Below are 14311 nucleotides of genomic sequence, written 5' to 3'. Positions count from 1 at the left end.
GGTCGATGCCGGCCAGCGAGCCCAGCTCGGCGGCGTGCAGCCCCGCCGCCGGCCCCCCGAAGTACGACACGGACTCGGGGTACTTGAGGAGCCCGCCGAGGTGCAGCTTCAGCGGGTAGTAGGGCGCGGCGCCGTACAGCAGCTCCCCGTTGTAGACGGTGAGCGGCATGACGGGCAGCCCGCACTCCCCGGCGTACGCCTTCAGCCCTTCGAAGGGCGGCAGCGCGAAGCGTTCCAGCGCGCCGGGCAGCGGCGGGTAGCGGGCGGGCGGCAGCGAAGCGGCGGGCAGAGCCCGCTCCACCTGCCGGAAAGCCGACGTCTCCTCCAGGGGCGAGAGCAGCGGGAAGGCTCGCAGCCCCGCGCCGCACGCCAGCCCCGCCGCCGGGGGCACGGCCTCGCCGGGCAGCGCCCCGCATTTGGGCGGTGCCTCGGCGGCGGCGCGTCCCGCCTTCAGCCCCCCCAGCAGCTTGGAGAAGCCGAGCGCGCCCCGCGCCTCGTCCCGCAGCGGCCCCGCGGGGCGGAACGCCGAGCGCGCCCCGGGGCAGAGCGCGCCGCCCCCCGCCGGCCCCAGCAGCGCCGCCGGCCCGCGGGCCGCCCCCACGCTCATGTCCAGGGCGCGCTCCTGCTCCTCCTTGCCCGCCGAGCGCCGGGGCGGCCCCGCTTTAGCGAGCGGCGGCGAGGCGGTGGCGGCCTCGCGTTTGACGGCGTCCCGCGGGCCGGGGCCGGGGTGGCCGCGCGGCGCCGGCGGCTCCTTGGCCGGCAGCGCGAAGGCGGCGGCGGGGCGGCCGTGATCGTGGGGCAGGAAGGGCCGCCCGTGGCTCAGCGCGCAGTGGAAGTGGACGTGGGCCTTGAGGCTGTTGGGGTACTTGAAGGTCCTCCAGCAGTACCAGCAGATGTACCGCTCCTCCCCTGCCAAGGCAAGCGGAGGGGCCCGTCAGCGGCAGTGCCTCCCTGCGCATCCCTGCACCTCACCGCGCATCCCGGTGCCTCCCGCTCATCCCCGTGCCTCCCGCGCATCCCGGTGCCTCCCGCGCATCCCCGTGCCTCACTCCCACGCATCCCTGTGCCTCCCGCGGGCCCCTGTCTATCCCCGTGCCTCCTGGGCATCCCTGTGCCTCCCGCGAACCTTCGTGCGTCCCCGCGCATCCCCGTGCATCCCGCGCACCTCCGCGCACTCTCCGCACCTCCCGCGCCTCCCCGCTCCCCGCCGTGCCGCGATGCGGGCGCTGCGCGGCCTGGGCGCCGTGGCGCCGGGGGGGAGCAGCTGCTGCCGCGAGTCGTCTGTCGGGGGGCCCATCTGTTGGCGTTTGCAGAGGAGGTAGCGTATGTCAGGGAGTCGGCTGCACCGAACAAAGGCCAATCTAATGATCGTGAGCCCCTCATTACGCGGCGAGACAATATCCGATATGTATGGGCCATATGTAATCGTTCCCTTTCAGAGGACAATGCCCTTTGTGCCCCATTCCCTAAACATTTCGGCTTCTCTCAAGCGGAACAGACCTCGGTGGCCGCGGCTGTAGCGACTGCCCGCGGAGGGCACAGGCTTCGCTTTCCCCCTCTTCGCCCTGCCTGCCAGCAATGCACTCCCAAAGGAGGACCATCTCCGTAGCCCCGACTGTGAAACGGTCTCTGCGGTCAACCTGTCTGCCTGGGCATCTTCATCTCCATCTTCATCTTCATCTTCACCTTCTTCTTTATCTTTATCTTTATCTTTATCTTTATCTTTATCTTTATCTTTATTTTTATCTTATCTTTACCTTTACCTTTACCTTTCTCTTTCCTTCTTTCTTTCCTTCCTGCTTTCCTTCTTTCTGCCTCTTCCCCTCTTCTTTTTCTTTCTTTCTTTCTTTCTTTCTTTCTTTCTTTCTTTCGCTCTTTCTTTCGCTCTTTCTTTTCCTTCCTTCCTTCCTTCCTTCCTTCCTTCCTTCCTTCCTTCCTTCCTCCCTTCCTTCCTCCCTTCCTCCCTTCCTTCCTCCCTTCCTTCCTCTCTTTGCTTTTCTATCTCTTTCTAAATCTCTCCCTCTTTTACCCGACCCTTCCCCTATCCCCTCTCTCTCTTCTGTCTCTTTTTCTGTCTGTAGGTATCCATCACTCTCTCTCATTGCTCCCAGTCACAAGACCCCGATCAGGCGTTTCGGACCCCTCAGTTCCCCCGAGCCGCTGCCCCTGTTGCCCGTCCCCAGCTGGGAGGACACTCACTCCTAAGTTAATGCACCGAAACGCCAAAGGTTTGCGCTCCAGCTCCTCACGTTCCTGGGGGTCCCGTCGGGGGTGACGGGGGTGAGGTGGGGCACAAGCTCCGCGGCGGGGGCCGGCGGGTCGCCGAGAAGGTCACGCTGGCTGCGACCGGTGTCCGCAGAGGGCTTTCGATGCAGCGGGGGACGGCCGGTGGCGGCTGCGGGTGGAACACGAAGTCTTCGCTCTCCGCGGGAAACGAACGCGAACTCGCGTGTCTCGTCGCCTGTGTCCCCGCCGTCGTGCTCAGCCCCTCTTCGCGCCGGGCCGCACGCTGTGCAAGCCTTAGGAACGCCCTGGATGCGGGTTTTCGCCCCGTCGAGGAGGCGGGAGCGTGGCTGCCCGGGCCCCGGTGGAGCAGCGGCCGCGGGAGGCGGAGCCGCTGTCCCGGCGCCTCGGCGAAGGAGAGGCACGGAGCGAGAGGCGTGCGGGCGCAGAGCTCCGAGGGCTCCTTCCTAGCGCCTTCATTTCCCTCCGCGGGACAGGCCGCCTCCCGAGCTCCACCGAGCCTGGCCCAGTGCTTTTCCCGGCGCAGCTCTAGTCCAACAGCGATGGAAACTAAAAAAACTCCATCTCTTTCTCATCACGGTAAACCCAAACAAATGGGATCAAACATAGAAGATTTCCAAAGTTTTTGGTTGCTTTTCTTAAAAACAAACAAAAAAAAACAAAAGAAAACAAAAAAAACCCCACAAAAAACACTGAATTTCTTCCACCCTATTGTGGACTCTGGTTTTTTTTTTTTTTTTCAGCGTACTATCCTTAAAGAAGAGAGCTTCGTCATTTCGGTACACTTGTTCTGAGTCCGTATTAATTAGTCTCGAAACTGTGAGGCTGCAGACACAGCAGATCCGCAGGGTCAGCCTGCAGCTAAGCCTCACTTCGACGGGACGAGGAAAATGCCACACGCCGGTGCCTGCGCAGACCTGAGGTTTCTTGCCCTTATTTTCCCTGAGCATCACCGGTGCCCATCCACAGGCAACGGCTGCTGGGCTGGGGCGGCAGAACCCAGCACCGTGTCCTCGTTCCCGCAGCCGAAACTTCGCCAGAACCCGGGATTTTCGAGAGGGGGACCCTCGGCGACCTCGGTCCTTGGTGGGGGGCACAGAGGTGCGACCAAGAAACTTTTTCAGTTTTGGTACAAGGAGGGATTTGGGCTCTTGTGTTTCGCACGAGTGGGATGGGCGGTGAGCAGCCAGCGCTGGGCGCTGCGGCAGCATCCCTCCAGTTGGGATCCTTATTTTCCTGCGGAGCAGCCAGCCAGGTAGGGAGGGCACAGCCCCTCCCCGGATCGTGCCCTTGCTGCTTTCTCGGGGACGCGGCGGGGCTGAAGGATCCTCTGCGCTGGGCAGCAGCAGGTGGGGTCCCCTTAGCTTAGCCCGAGAGGAGCGAGAGCCCGCAGGTCGCACCGAGCCAGGGAAGCGGCCGGAGCCGGCCTCCTCCCGCCGGGACCAGCGGGAGAACCCTGAGGGCTTTCGTCTTCTTTTCCCTCCTTCAACGTGCTGCCACCATATCGCTTTTGTTAGAGCCGGTGTAATTCCAGCTAAGAGCCAGCTTGCAGATTGAACCAAGCCGTCCTAGACGAGTGTCTCCCCCTTCCCAATATCCTCTTATAGCCATATCTGAGTACGATTTTAAGACGACTTAATTTTTTACATAATGCATCCTAATTTACAGGGAATGCCCAGTACCCGTTTGGTCTAGACTATGTGAATCTGCCCACAAAATAACCTGAAAAGAGGGTCTGAAGCTCTGACTGAGGAACACGCAAAGTGAAACAGATATTTTGCAGCCCAGTTGCTGTTTCGCATCACAACACTAGAGTTGTTTCATAGAAATCCCATTTGCCTATCAAAAGATCATTAAATTGTGCCAATGACGGAACGACTCGAGGCACGGGGGCCTTGCCATACGCTACTGAGTTAATAGATCACCCTTTAAATATAAGCAGATGGAGACTTAGTTTAAAGGGTGGCAGGTCAAAAGTCACTGCAGCTGTGCTGGCATTAATTTTTCTGAGGGTGCGTATTTGAAGGGTCCACGTTTGCCTACCGCAGTCTGAGCTCCCGCCAAAGATGAGAATTACATAGGGTTTGTTTGATTTCATTCAATTTGGTTGCTCTGAAACGAATGCCCTCATCTGTACCTTTCTCGTCGTGCGTCGGGGTGGCCGTGACGGGGATGTCAAACCACTGCGCCAGGGGGTTGGAGTACCAGACGGTGAGCTCCTCTCCCGGCTGGACATCTCGTAGCGCCCGGTAGAAAATCTGGGAGGGGAAGAAAGGAAACTTCTTCAGGAGGCTTGAGAGGAGAGGCAGGTGGCAGAAAGTGGTGCCAGGCCGGCCCGGAGCCGCGAGTGGGGTACCTGTCCTCCTGGCAGATCCGCAACAGCCTCCAGTGTCTGCTCTTGGGAGTTTCGGGCAGCCCGGATTAACCCTATCCACTCCAGAGCTGAGCTCCCGGCTTCATCCACTAATTCTCCTCTCACCATCCGCACCTGGAAGACAGGCGGCACCGCTGTCACTTCCACGTGAGATGAAACAGAAAGAAAGCAGAAAGCTTACCCGTGCCCCTGCCTGCCTGCCTACCCACTCTCCCTTGCCCGGCGATCCTGGTTTCCCACCCCGGGCAGGTGCCTGGGCAGCGCAGCTCGGAAACGGTGGCGGGAGCATCTCGGTATGCCGCCGGTCTGACTCTTCCATCCTCACCCACCTCGGAGCGGGACCCTCCTCGACTCGCAGGTGCCTTGGGAGAGCTGCGGCCTGCCTGGAGCGGGTTGCTGCTCTTCAGGGTAAGGATGGAAGAGCCCGGGCCCGGCGGGGACCTGCAGCACTGCGAGGGGAAATGGGATTTTTGTTGTTTTCCCCCTTGCGTCGCACTGCCCCAAACGCACCTTCTTCAGTCGCACCCGCTGCATTTCGCTTAACACTATATTAAATGCCCAGATAAGATGTTAGTCTTTGGAAGGGTTTGTGCAGTCTATGCCCAGGTAAGATGTTAGTTTTTGGAAGGGTTTCTTCGGCCTCTCAATCTGTGCAAAACAATTGCGACATCCACTACTTGTCGGGAGACTGGGAAAGGGAAAGGGGAGAGGATTCTGCTTAGCTACAAAGTCTCTGTAGCCCCATACTTCATAATCTGCTCGCCCATACAAAGAGAAAATGAAGTGCCCGTTCCCTGAATGACCGTGCAATAAAAGTCATCCGAACAAAGCAGTCTAAAGCGAGAAACCAAGGGAGCCAGATGAGAAATAAATTTGAGTGGGCTGGCAGAGCGTTTAAAAACAATTAAAGGGCATTAAAAATCCGAGCGGAACGCGTGAGCCGCGGCTGCCCGGGGGGTGGAAGAAGGGCTCTCGTCCCCTGAAGAGCCTGATGGACGGCGCCCTTCACCACCTCCTTCTCGCTCCTTCCCAACCCTGACACCGGCTGACCCCAGAGCGGGTGGCCGGGTGGCCGTCACCCCCTCACTGTGCGGCTTCGGGTGTAGAAGCCGGCCCGGAGCTTTGCGGGAAGGCTGAGCTGGGCTCCTCGGGGAGCCGGGCTGCCCCGACACCTGCGACCCGCACCCCTCATCGGTCGCCCTGCGCCCCTCCGGACCCGGCCAAGGGACCCGCGGCCGAGGAAAGGGAGAAATAAATGGGTGCATCTGCCTTTGCCCCTGCTCCTTCCCCGGACAAAACCCAGGGGATAAGAAAGTCTAGTGCCTCCGAGGCTCCGGGGGTGAAGAGCCACCCGTGGCACGTCGTGGCCCTGCCGGGGAAGGGGTGATGCCCGAGGGAGTGAGTCCCCTCCGGCACAGGGCACGGGGCTGCGGCCGCGGCTGTGTCCGAGAGAGCCCCCGCGGGGGCTGGGAAGAGGGCACGAGCGGGCAGGCTTTCCCGGCAAAGCCGCGAGGAGACATCTCAGGACGCTCTGGAAACGCATCCCTTCCTTTTCCTGGCTCGCTCTAAGGAGGGAGGATCGAAGAGAGAGAGGGAAAAGAGCAGCCTCTTCTCCCAAGTCGGCTTCCCTCGAGTCAAGGGGGGAAAAAAAAAGCGAGATCCAGCGGTGCGGGAGAGACCGTAGGAAAATACCTTTTTTTTGGGTCCTGGCTCTCTGCGGTCTGACAGGTACTTGCCCAGTTTGAAGATGCCCGGCACGGGACCCAGCCGCAGCCCGGCCGGGATGCAGCTCTCGGCGCTGACGCTGATGGCCGGAGCCCTGCTGGTTTGCATCGCTGCCTCTGGGTGGGAGCGCTCGGGAACCCCAAGTACTTAAGGGGGTCGGAGTGACAGCGGCGGCGGCGGGGAGGATGAGCACAGGCGTATCTCCGCCCGCAGAGTGACGCGGCGGTGTGTGGGCGCCGGCTTTTCAACGGGAGCAGGAGGGGTACCCCTTGGCAGGGGGAATGCTCTGGGGCGCAGAGTTTGGTGAGAGAGTTTGGCTCCTCGAGCAGCTGCGGAGTCCCATCCAAGAGGGTCACATGGAGCCTTTCCCTAACCCTCCTGCATAATCAGGCGGAGTGAATGGCTGGCAGACAATGGGCCAGGCGACCTTCCCATTCCTAAAAATCCAATTTGTCAAGGGCAAAGAAAAGGCGCTGGTGAATCAAAGGTCTGGAGGGACCATTAATCCTCAGCATGGGGTATTGTCCCCGAGACAGTTACGATATTTTAAGTGACAAATCCACTGTATAATTTCTCCATAAATTTTACTTCCTTTTATTGTTCCTCGACAAACCAGTTTTGGAAAATAAGTGACTATTTTAAGTCTACTTGGCTGAGCCTTTTGAGGTTTAATATACTTCAAAGATTTTTAATTCTCTTCCCTTGGCTTTATTGTAAAGGAGATTAAACAAAGAGATGGGGAATGTTTTGAGGACTTGTTAACTTCTATTGATTCCTGGCGTGTGCCATACAGAAATTGGGCAGGTACTTGATGGGAAAACACCAGAAAATACCTACACTTTTTTTTAAAAAGAACGACCATATTACCATTTCAGTGGGTTGGTTTCAGGCCAGTAATGGGTTCAGAAGAGCTTTGATCCTTAAGAAGGATGAATAGCACAAAATATGAGCCGCTGTAGCCCCTGTAAAACACAAACCGCTGCATCTGAGAGCACTGGGGAAGCTGTGTCTGTAATTCGTGGATTAGAAAATACAGACAGGAGGAGATAGAGACAGTCACTGGGAAACAGAGAGACACTGCCAGCAAATAATACAGATGTCTGGCCAACAGCGTGCAGCTGGATTCCTCGCCTAATACATCCACAGGTTCCTCTCTCACATGCAAATTCTCTTGCATCGAAACTGCTTTCTGAGGTGGAACCTACAAAAAAGCGACTCTAAATAAATCCAGAACGAAGCGATTTGAACAGAGTGAGTCTATGTCCCTCCTCTTCGGAAAAATATTTTAATTAAGATAGAACGAGAAGCTAGGGTTAAGCCAGTTTATAATTCAGGCTCGGTAAATGTCCCAAGAATTTTCCAGGAGCTGGAAAGGAAAGGTGTGCGACTATTCTCTTACGCATATGCAACAGTTCAGATGTGCCTGTTAGACCAAAGAGCGCTGTAAAAAAAAAATCAGTTTTCCACTTTTGCGTTTATACCCCTGTCTAATTCCCGCTAGCAGGTTTGCTCTGCTCCATACCTCGTAACTCTCAAAAAAGAAGATATCTGAACTTCTCTCCTGCAAAGAAGTTGCGTGAGCAGAGTTTTATCCATTGCTTTCCGAAGCAATGGCAGGTTTGGAGCTTCACCACCACCACCACCCTTGCCATTTTTCTGGTAGTCAGATCTAATAGAAGAAAACTCAGAAAGCTCTGCTTGGAGCTCGGAGGTGTATCTACAGAGAGGTGCTAGGGAACTGAGCAAGCTCTTCTCAAGCAACCCCGCTTTCTGCAAGGAAAAAAACATCGAAGCTGTGTCCGTCGAAAACGACGTGCTGAGCTTTTTTTTCTTGCAGAAAGGAAAAACCCTTAGTGCCGGCTTTAATCTGGATTTGTTTGCTGCTGTCACTTGCGGCACCGAGAGCCAAGGCCATAGTGATGCGCACGGGGACGAGAGCGATACTGAACGGGCGCGTCTCACCAGCTGGCGGTCGCAAAGGTGCTCTCTCCCCTCTCCACGCCCAGTACAGAGCCGGGAGCTGCCGGCAGAGCGAGGAAAGCTCGGGCTGGCTGCTGGTGCGATGCCATTTGCCCACGCCGGTCCCCTCCGCCGCAGCGCGCTGCCAGCCTCCGCCTCCCACGAGGCGCCGGCGTTCGCTCTCACGGTCAGGGCGCGCCCTGCGGTGTCAGCATCTCTGCTGGGGTCGGCGAGGAGCGAAAGTGCTCCCCGGGCCGGCAGGGACCACGCCTGGGACGGGGCGCTGCCGCCGCCTGCTCCCAGGGCTGCATCCTCAGAGATGCCGCATCCCGGCGCGCGCACGAGATAAATGCCGCGCCTGCCCCCAGCAGCATCAATGATCATCGATCGCACCTCTCCGGGGTGCAATTACAGGGACCATCCCAGGAGCAGGGTGGGTGTTTCTTTTTCACTTCGACTGGGACGAGAAGGGGGGGAAGAGGATGTGGGGAGCCGAAGATGACCCCTTTGATCAGCGGCCTGAATGGGGGGAAAAGGATAAACAAGAAGTTGAGGGCAATAAATTTAAGCCATGAACATATCCCTGTAACCTCTGGCCTGGCCACTTGAGGATGAGACCGTATTGGAATTCCGAGAGACGCAGAGGTAGAGACAGGGCTTTTAAGGCGACCAAGGTACCCTACTGCTCCGCCTCGGGAGCCGCTACCTCCCGGGCCTTAATGAGTCAAAAAGCGTGAACGACACGCGAACAATTTTATCAATAGGACCATGTAAAGGCCGACTGTGAGGAAAGTTATTTATTAATATAGCCGATTGTGGCTGGTTCCCATCCACTCAGAAAAGAAAAGCCCTTGCTCTGGAAGCATTCACACCAGTTCTCCAATTTTTATTCTGTCCTGTGGCTCAAAGTTGAAGTTCCCCAAGTGAAATAAATTGTCCACAAAAGAGGAAAGGAACCACATTTTCTTTTATTTTTCCTTCCCTAAAAAGGAAGGGTGAAACCGATCTAATGTGCCCACTGGAGCAAGATGCAGCATGAAAGGCCGGGTGTTAAAAGTAAAAGCAGCCTTTGGAGCAAATGGGATGGAAAATTAAATGAAATTAAATAGCTTGAACGACCGTATTGTCCCTTATTAAAAAGACACATTAATTACATGGTTTCAGCTTTATTCAAAGACAATGTTTAGACTCAATCAAAACATTCCACTATCGCTCTTTATATACTTAAACCGGGCTACTAGAGGCACCATTAAAGCGAGATCACTTTTGCCCAGAGATGCGGTGAAAGTTATTTTCCTCGGCGGCCCTTATTTATGCCCAATGCTGAACTGCCGGTGCCCCTGAGCAACACTTTGGCACACTGTTCTCCCTGATTTAACAGGTTGCCCCATAATGAGGCATGAATGTTAAGGAACAACAGTCATCCAAAGAGGCACAGTTGCAGAGAGCAATGTCCCACCAGGGAGCTCCATTCAAACCATCAAACCGCTCCGGCACAGAGAAGGTTCAACACCACATTCAGACCAGCATGAATGCCTGTATACAGGGCCCGGCTCATTATGCCACCGAGCACCACAGCGGAGGCTCGAACAAAATGCTGCAAGTTCATTCAGCAGGCCATACTCTGGCCGGGCAGCCTGCCGGCGGCTCCCGGGGTGACCTTTCCCGAAATGGCTTTGCCCCGCTGCGGCAGCCCCTGCCCGGGGCGCGGGACCGGCTTCTCGGGGCTCCCCGCCCTGCCCGAGCCCGCACCGGGACTCCGCCGCATGGGGATGGGGTGCGAGCAGGCGGGAGGGGGCATGCGGGGTGGCTTGCTGAGACCCTGGAACATCGAACCCCCTTTAAGCCGCCCAAAGAGACCAACACAGTCTAAACGTTTCCTCTTCTCTTCTCTTCTCTTCTCTTCTCTTCTCTTCTCTTCTCTTCTCTTCTCTTCTCTTCTCTTCTCTTCTCTTCTCTTCTCTTCTCTTCTCTTCTCTTCTCTTCTCTTCTCTTCTCTCCTCTCCTCTCCTCTCCTCTCTTTCCCTTCCCTTCCCTTCCCTTCCCTTCCCTTCCCTTCCCTTCCCTTCCCTTCCCTTCCCTTCCCTTCCCTTCCCTTCCCTTCCCTTCCCTTCCCTTCCCTTCCCTTCCCTTCCCTTCCCTTCCCTTCCCTTCCCTTCCCTTCCCTTCCCTTCCCTTCCCTTCCCTTCCCTTCCCTTCCCTTCCCTTCCCTTCCCTTCCCTTCCCTTCCCTTCCCTGCCGGTGCCCGGTGCGGATCGGCGGGGCCGGGCGGTCGCGGCCCGGGCCGGCGGCCCCCAACCAGCTGTGCGGTGCAGACGAGATGCGGGTGGGATATTAAAGCAGCTTTTGAATACTAATTCAGGTTCTATGGGAACCCGGGCAGATGACAGGAGCTCGATTTGGTATTCGTATTGTGAGTCGCGAGCGTCAGCCCAGATCGGATTCAAACACGTTTTGTCCTCATTAAAAATTCCAGTGTAGGGGCTGAGATTTTTTTTTTTTCTTTTAGATCAGCTTCAATTGGAGGCGAAACTTGTCGCATAAAGTATTCAAAGTCTGTCTAAAGTTGCCTTTTAACCGGCTTCTTCCCCTCCCGCAGCCCCCACCGTATCTCTTGGTTCTTTCGGTTGACATGGTGCAAATAAAAGTCAGTAAACTTGTTGCTGAATTGCAATGTTTCGGTGTACCTTATAAATTCATACCTTTTCTCCCTCGATCGCCTCAGAATGAGCCCCTGCCTCAATTCGATTTTCCTTGCTGTTGGGCACATTTAGGAGAGAGTCTATTTGTGAAGTTCATTTCTAGGCAAATGTATTCAAGAGCTGATTGGGATGAATAGGACCGTGTGTCAGCCGCCCCTAATTGGGATTAAAGCACTTCGGACCATATGCAGAGAGTGACAGAAATTCTCAGGTTTCATTGTGCTCAGACTTCCACCCGCCCGGACACTCCCCCTGGAAAAGGGGAATTTATCAAGATTTCAGGGAGAAACTGAGGAAATAAAGGAGAAACAGAAAATGTGACCGGGCTAATGTCCCTTTGCGGGGCTGCCAGCGTGACAACTGCCGGGGACAACGACGGGCAGCGGCGGGATCCGGCGGGGCGGCGGGACCGGGAGCGGCCGGGAGTGGCCCTGGCACCGGGTTTGCCTTCGAAGGGGAGCGAGCCTCGACTCTCTAACACGGCCGGCTTTTATTCAGGCTTGGAAACGTAATGCAAAGTAGTAACGCCGGCTTGGAATGTGCATGGCTGGGAATAAAAAAATAAAAAAAAAAACAAGGGGAAATTTCCGAGGGGTTTCTAGCCTAAGGAACAGGATCCGGGCAGGGAGGGAGGGGAGATACGAGGCACAGGCACACGTCACTCCCTATCCAGCCCGGCAGTGGCACCAAGGAAATTAGGCTTTTGGAGCTGGTTGAGACTGCACTCCCTGCGCCTGGCCTGCCTGACCCGCAGAAAGATGCCCACGGCCAGGGGGTTGGACAAGATGATCTCTGGAAGTCCCTTCCAACCCATACCCGCTCCATGAGTCTGTTTTTAACCCAAAGCTGCTCCACGTCCCTATCCATCCCTGTGTCCGTCTGCATGCCAGCTGTGCACAAGTGGCCCTGGCAGGAAGAAGCATCCTGCTGCTTGGAGGCTCTGCACTCGTGGAGCCGTAGAGAGAGGCGACGTTCAAAGCTCAGACCTGGCCTTCACACTGTGACTAATCCGGGTGTGAGGTCCGCTCCGTGCGGCAACCCAAAACGCGACGAGAAAAGCATCATTTAGGTCAGCGATTTTTGAACTCTGTAGTCGGTAATCAGAAAGACGACGTTTAACCCCGTCAGGTGGAGAAGAGCCGGTACAGTTATCAGGGCCTTTGTTTTCAGAGGGTACTCTGTCTCAGCGAGGTGACAGAGAGCTGGTGACCATCTGCTGGGTTGGTCCTCTCTGCTCCTCTGCAGAGCGCCCATCGCCGCGACGGGGCGGCTTTGTGCCCGTGTCCCCGGCAAGCCCGAATGCCGCTGGAAGCACAGCCCGCCCCCGGCGAGCCTCCAGGAGGGCTCGGCAACCTCAGCGCCACACGGACGCGACTTTCCTGGGCGATACGGAGCCGGGTGTCCCCTCCGCGCGGGAAATCCCCTGGCACCGCCCGCAGGCTGGTGGGCAGCTGGGGGAAAGGTCCCGCCCGCGCCCCACGGCTGGGCAATAACGCCCGTCAGTCATGCGGGCACCTCCCCGAGCTCCGGGGGTCTGGATGTGTAGGAAAGGAAACGGGAATGACCCAAGCCGAAGCGTGCCCGGTGTCCTAGCGCCGAGCTGGGCTGGGGATGTGACACGCGAAGTTCGGCTGCCTGGGAAGCAGCAGTGTGACCCTGTCTGCGACAGCAGATGTTGTCGAACTGGCAGATGAAGGACAGCAGCCCGTTCTCCGGGGTGGGTTTGCCCCTGTAGCCCGTTCCCGGGAGGTCTCGTTCGGAGCAGAGGGATGGAGCCTGACCGGGGCGGGGGAAGCGGAGCTCCTTGCGCCTCGCCCCGCACCGTCCGCACCGCGAGACAAAGAGCGTGAGGGAGCGGCGATGTGCGGGACACAGGGCTGCTTCTCCCAGCCCGGGAGACAGAATTTCGCGGCAACCGTGCTGGCTACCGGAGCCTTTCAATGCCCGTGCCCCCGCTCCCGCCCCAGCCCCAGCGCTGCCCCGGCTTTCCTGGCACAGGGAACGCGGCGGGTTTGGAGCGCGACCCCAGCCCAGCCAGGGCCCCCGTATCTGCTCCCCCGAACCACTGTTCTGGCCCCAGCCCGAGGAGAGAAGCGCGGGGCAGGATCCCAGGTGCCCGCGGAAGGGATGTCCGGGGGACCCCGCTGCCTGGAGGCTGCTCCTCGGGCTAAAGGCAGAGCTTCAGCATCCATAGGTACCACGCGTGCATCCATAGGCGCCCTAGAGGCACGAAGGATATGTGTTTTCCAGTGTGTCCGTACATACACACTCGGGTGTGCCTTTCTATGCAGACATATGGATTTATTAATAAGTCTGTGTGCTGAAGGTACTGCGACCCTTCCTCCCCCCCATGGATTTAGTGACAGGACCGCAAAAAAGAAAGGCCTTTCCCCTCTCTCCCGGCCGCTCCTGAGAGCCAGGGCTGTGACTTACAGGAAAAGCACACCGTACATACAGAGCGAGAGGTTAGGGAATACACGCCGGAGCAGTGCGCTAAGATGCATTTGCAAAGGTCTGCACGGCGCTCTGCAGGGTTCCTCTCCATGACGAACCGAGCTGCTGCTGCTGCGCTCCGGGAGCAGCAGGGTGAAGAAGCAGAGGGTGCTTCCACCCGTCCCTCCCCCCTCCAGCATCTAAATATCTCTGGGAATCCAGTTCATAGAGCTGTATTCTGACCCGAGCTCCCCCGAGCGGGGTTTTGTAAAGACAGTGGCTGTATCACTGAAATCACACGGTCCCTGCGCTTCTTGGCAGGCAAGCTAGCATTGACTTTTTATTTCAGCCTGGGCTTTAATTGTTTTGTTTTTAAAATACAGTGGGAGTTGCCTTCTCTGAACATTTCCACAGATTGCCTCTCTCCGTCCTGACAGCTTGAGAGATCCGAGCCCGACCCTGATTCCCTTCCAGGAACGAAATTGTGCAGCGGTATAAGCAGCCAGAGCACGCAGGCAGAGCGCGCATCCCGCAAAGCTTCCCATCTCCTCCTCGGACCCTTGTGCCGTGCTCAGCTCGGCTAAAGCCGAAACAAAATTCTTTAGACACAGTGTAAATGTGTTGCGTTTTCTTCAAGCGCTTTCAGGGGAACTCATCTCTCTTAAAATCAGCCCTGTGTGCGCGAAGGGTTTGCAGCAAGAAAAGGAGGCACTTAATTCCTGTCAATCTCCCTGAGAGATAGCATAATAGGGACAGCAATGACAGCTGGAGTTCATGGGGGTTGTTCCTAGGTAGATGCCAAGGACTCGGGGAGAAGCAAGTGCCATCAGTGCCGGGCCGGGAGCCGGGGCGCGGGCGCTGCCACCGCGGATGC

General features: G+C 57.2%; 2 protein-coding genes across 3 annotated transcripts in view; one reads left to right on the top strand and one right to left on the bottom strand.

The window, feature by feature from the left end:
* Nucleotides 1-6789, bottom strand: part of PRDM13 (PR/SET domain 13) — a 7442-nt gene extending 653 nt beyond the window's left edge. Inside the window, exons 1-4 of one of the 2 annotated variants that reach the window (XM_054061677.1) lie at nucleotides 6311-6789; nucleotides 4601-4732; nucleotides 4382-4526; nucleotides 1-909 (exon numbers count right to left, since the gene is read on the bottom strand). The exon at nucleotides 1-909 is cut by the window's left edge and continues 653 nt beyond it. In XM_054061677.1, the coding sequence (XP_053917652.1) occupies nucleotides 1-909; nucleotides 4382-4526; nucleotides 4601-4732; nucleotides 6311-6451 (1327 nt within the window). In that variant the 5' untranslated portion in view covers nucleotides 6452-6789. The remainder of the gene's footprint in view (nucleotides 910-4381; nucleotides 4527-4600; nucleotides 4733-6310) is intronic. The other variant, XM_054061678.1, reaches the window with a different exon arrangement.
* The window catches only part of CCNC (cyclin C), a 43499-nt gene continuing 29625 nt past the window's right edge, over nucleotides 438-14311 (top strand). The window contains exon 1 of the mRNA XM_054061675.1: nucleotides 438-441. The gene's annotated coding sequence lies outside the window, so the exon portion shown is untranslated. The remainder of the gene's footprint in view (nucleotides 442-14311) is intronic.

This window comes from Cuculus canorus, chromosome 3 (assembly GCF_017976375.1).
Source record: "Cuculus canorus isolate bCucCan1 chromosome 3, bCucCan1.pri, whole genome shotgun sequence".
NCBI lineage: Eukaryota > Metazoa > Chordata > Aves > Cuculiformes > Cuculidae > Cuculus > Cuculus canorus.
Note: the sequence above shows the minus strand (reverse complement) of the source record. Positions and strands in the feature narration are given on the sequence as shown.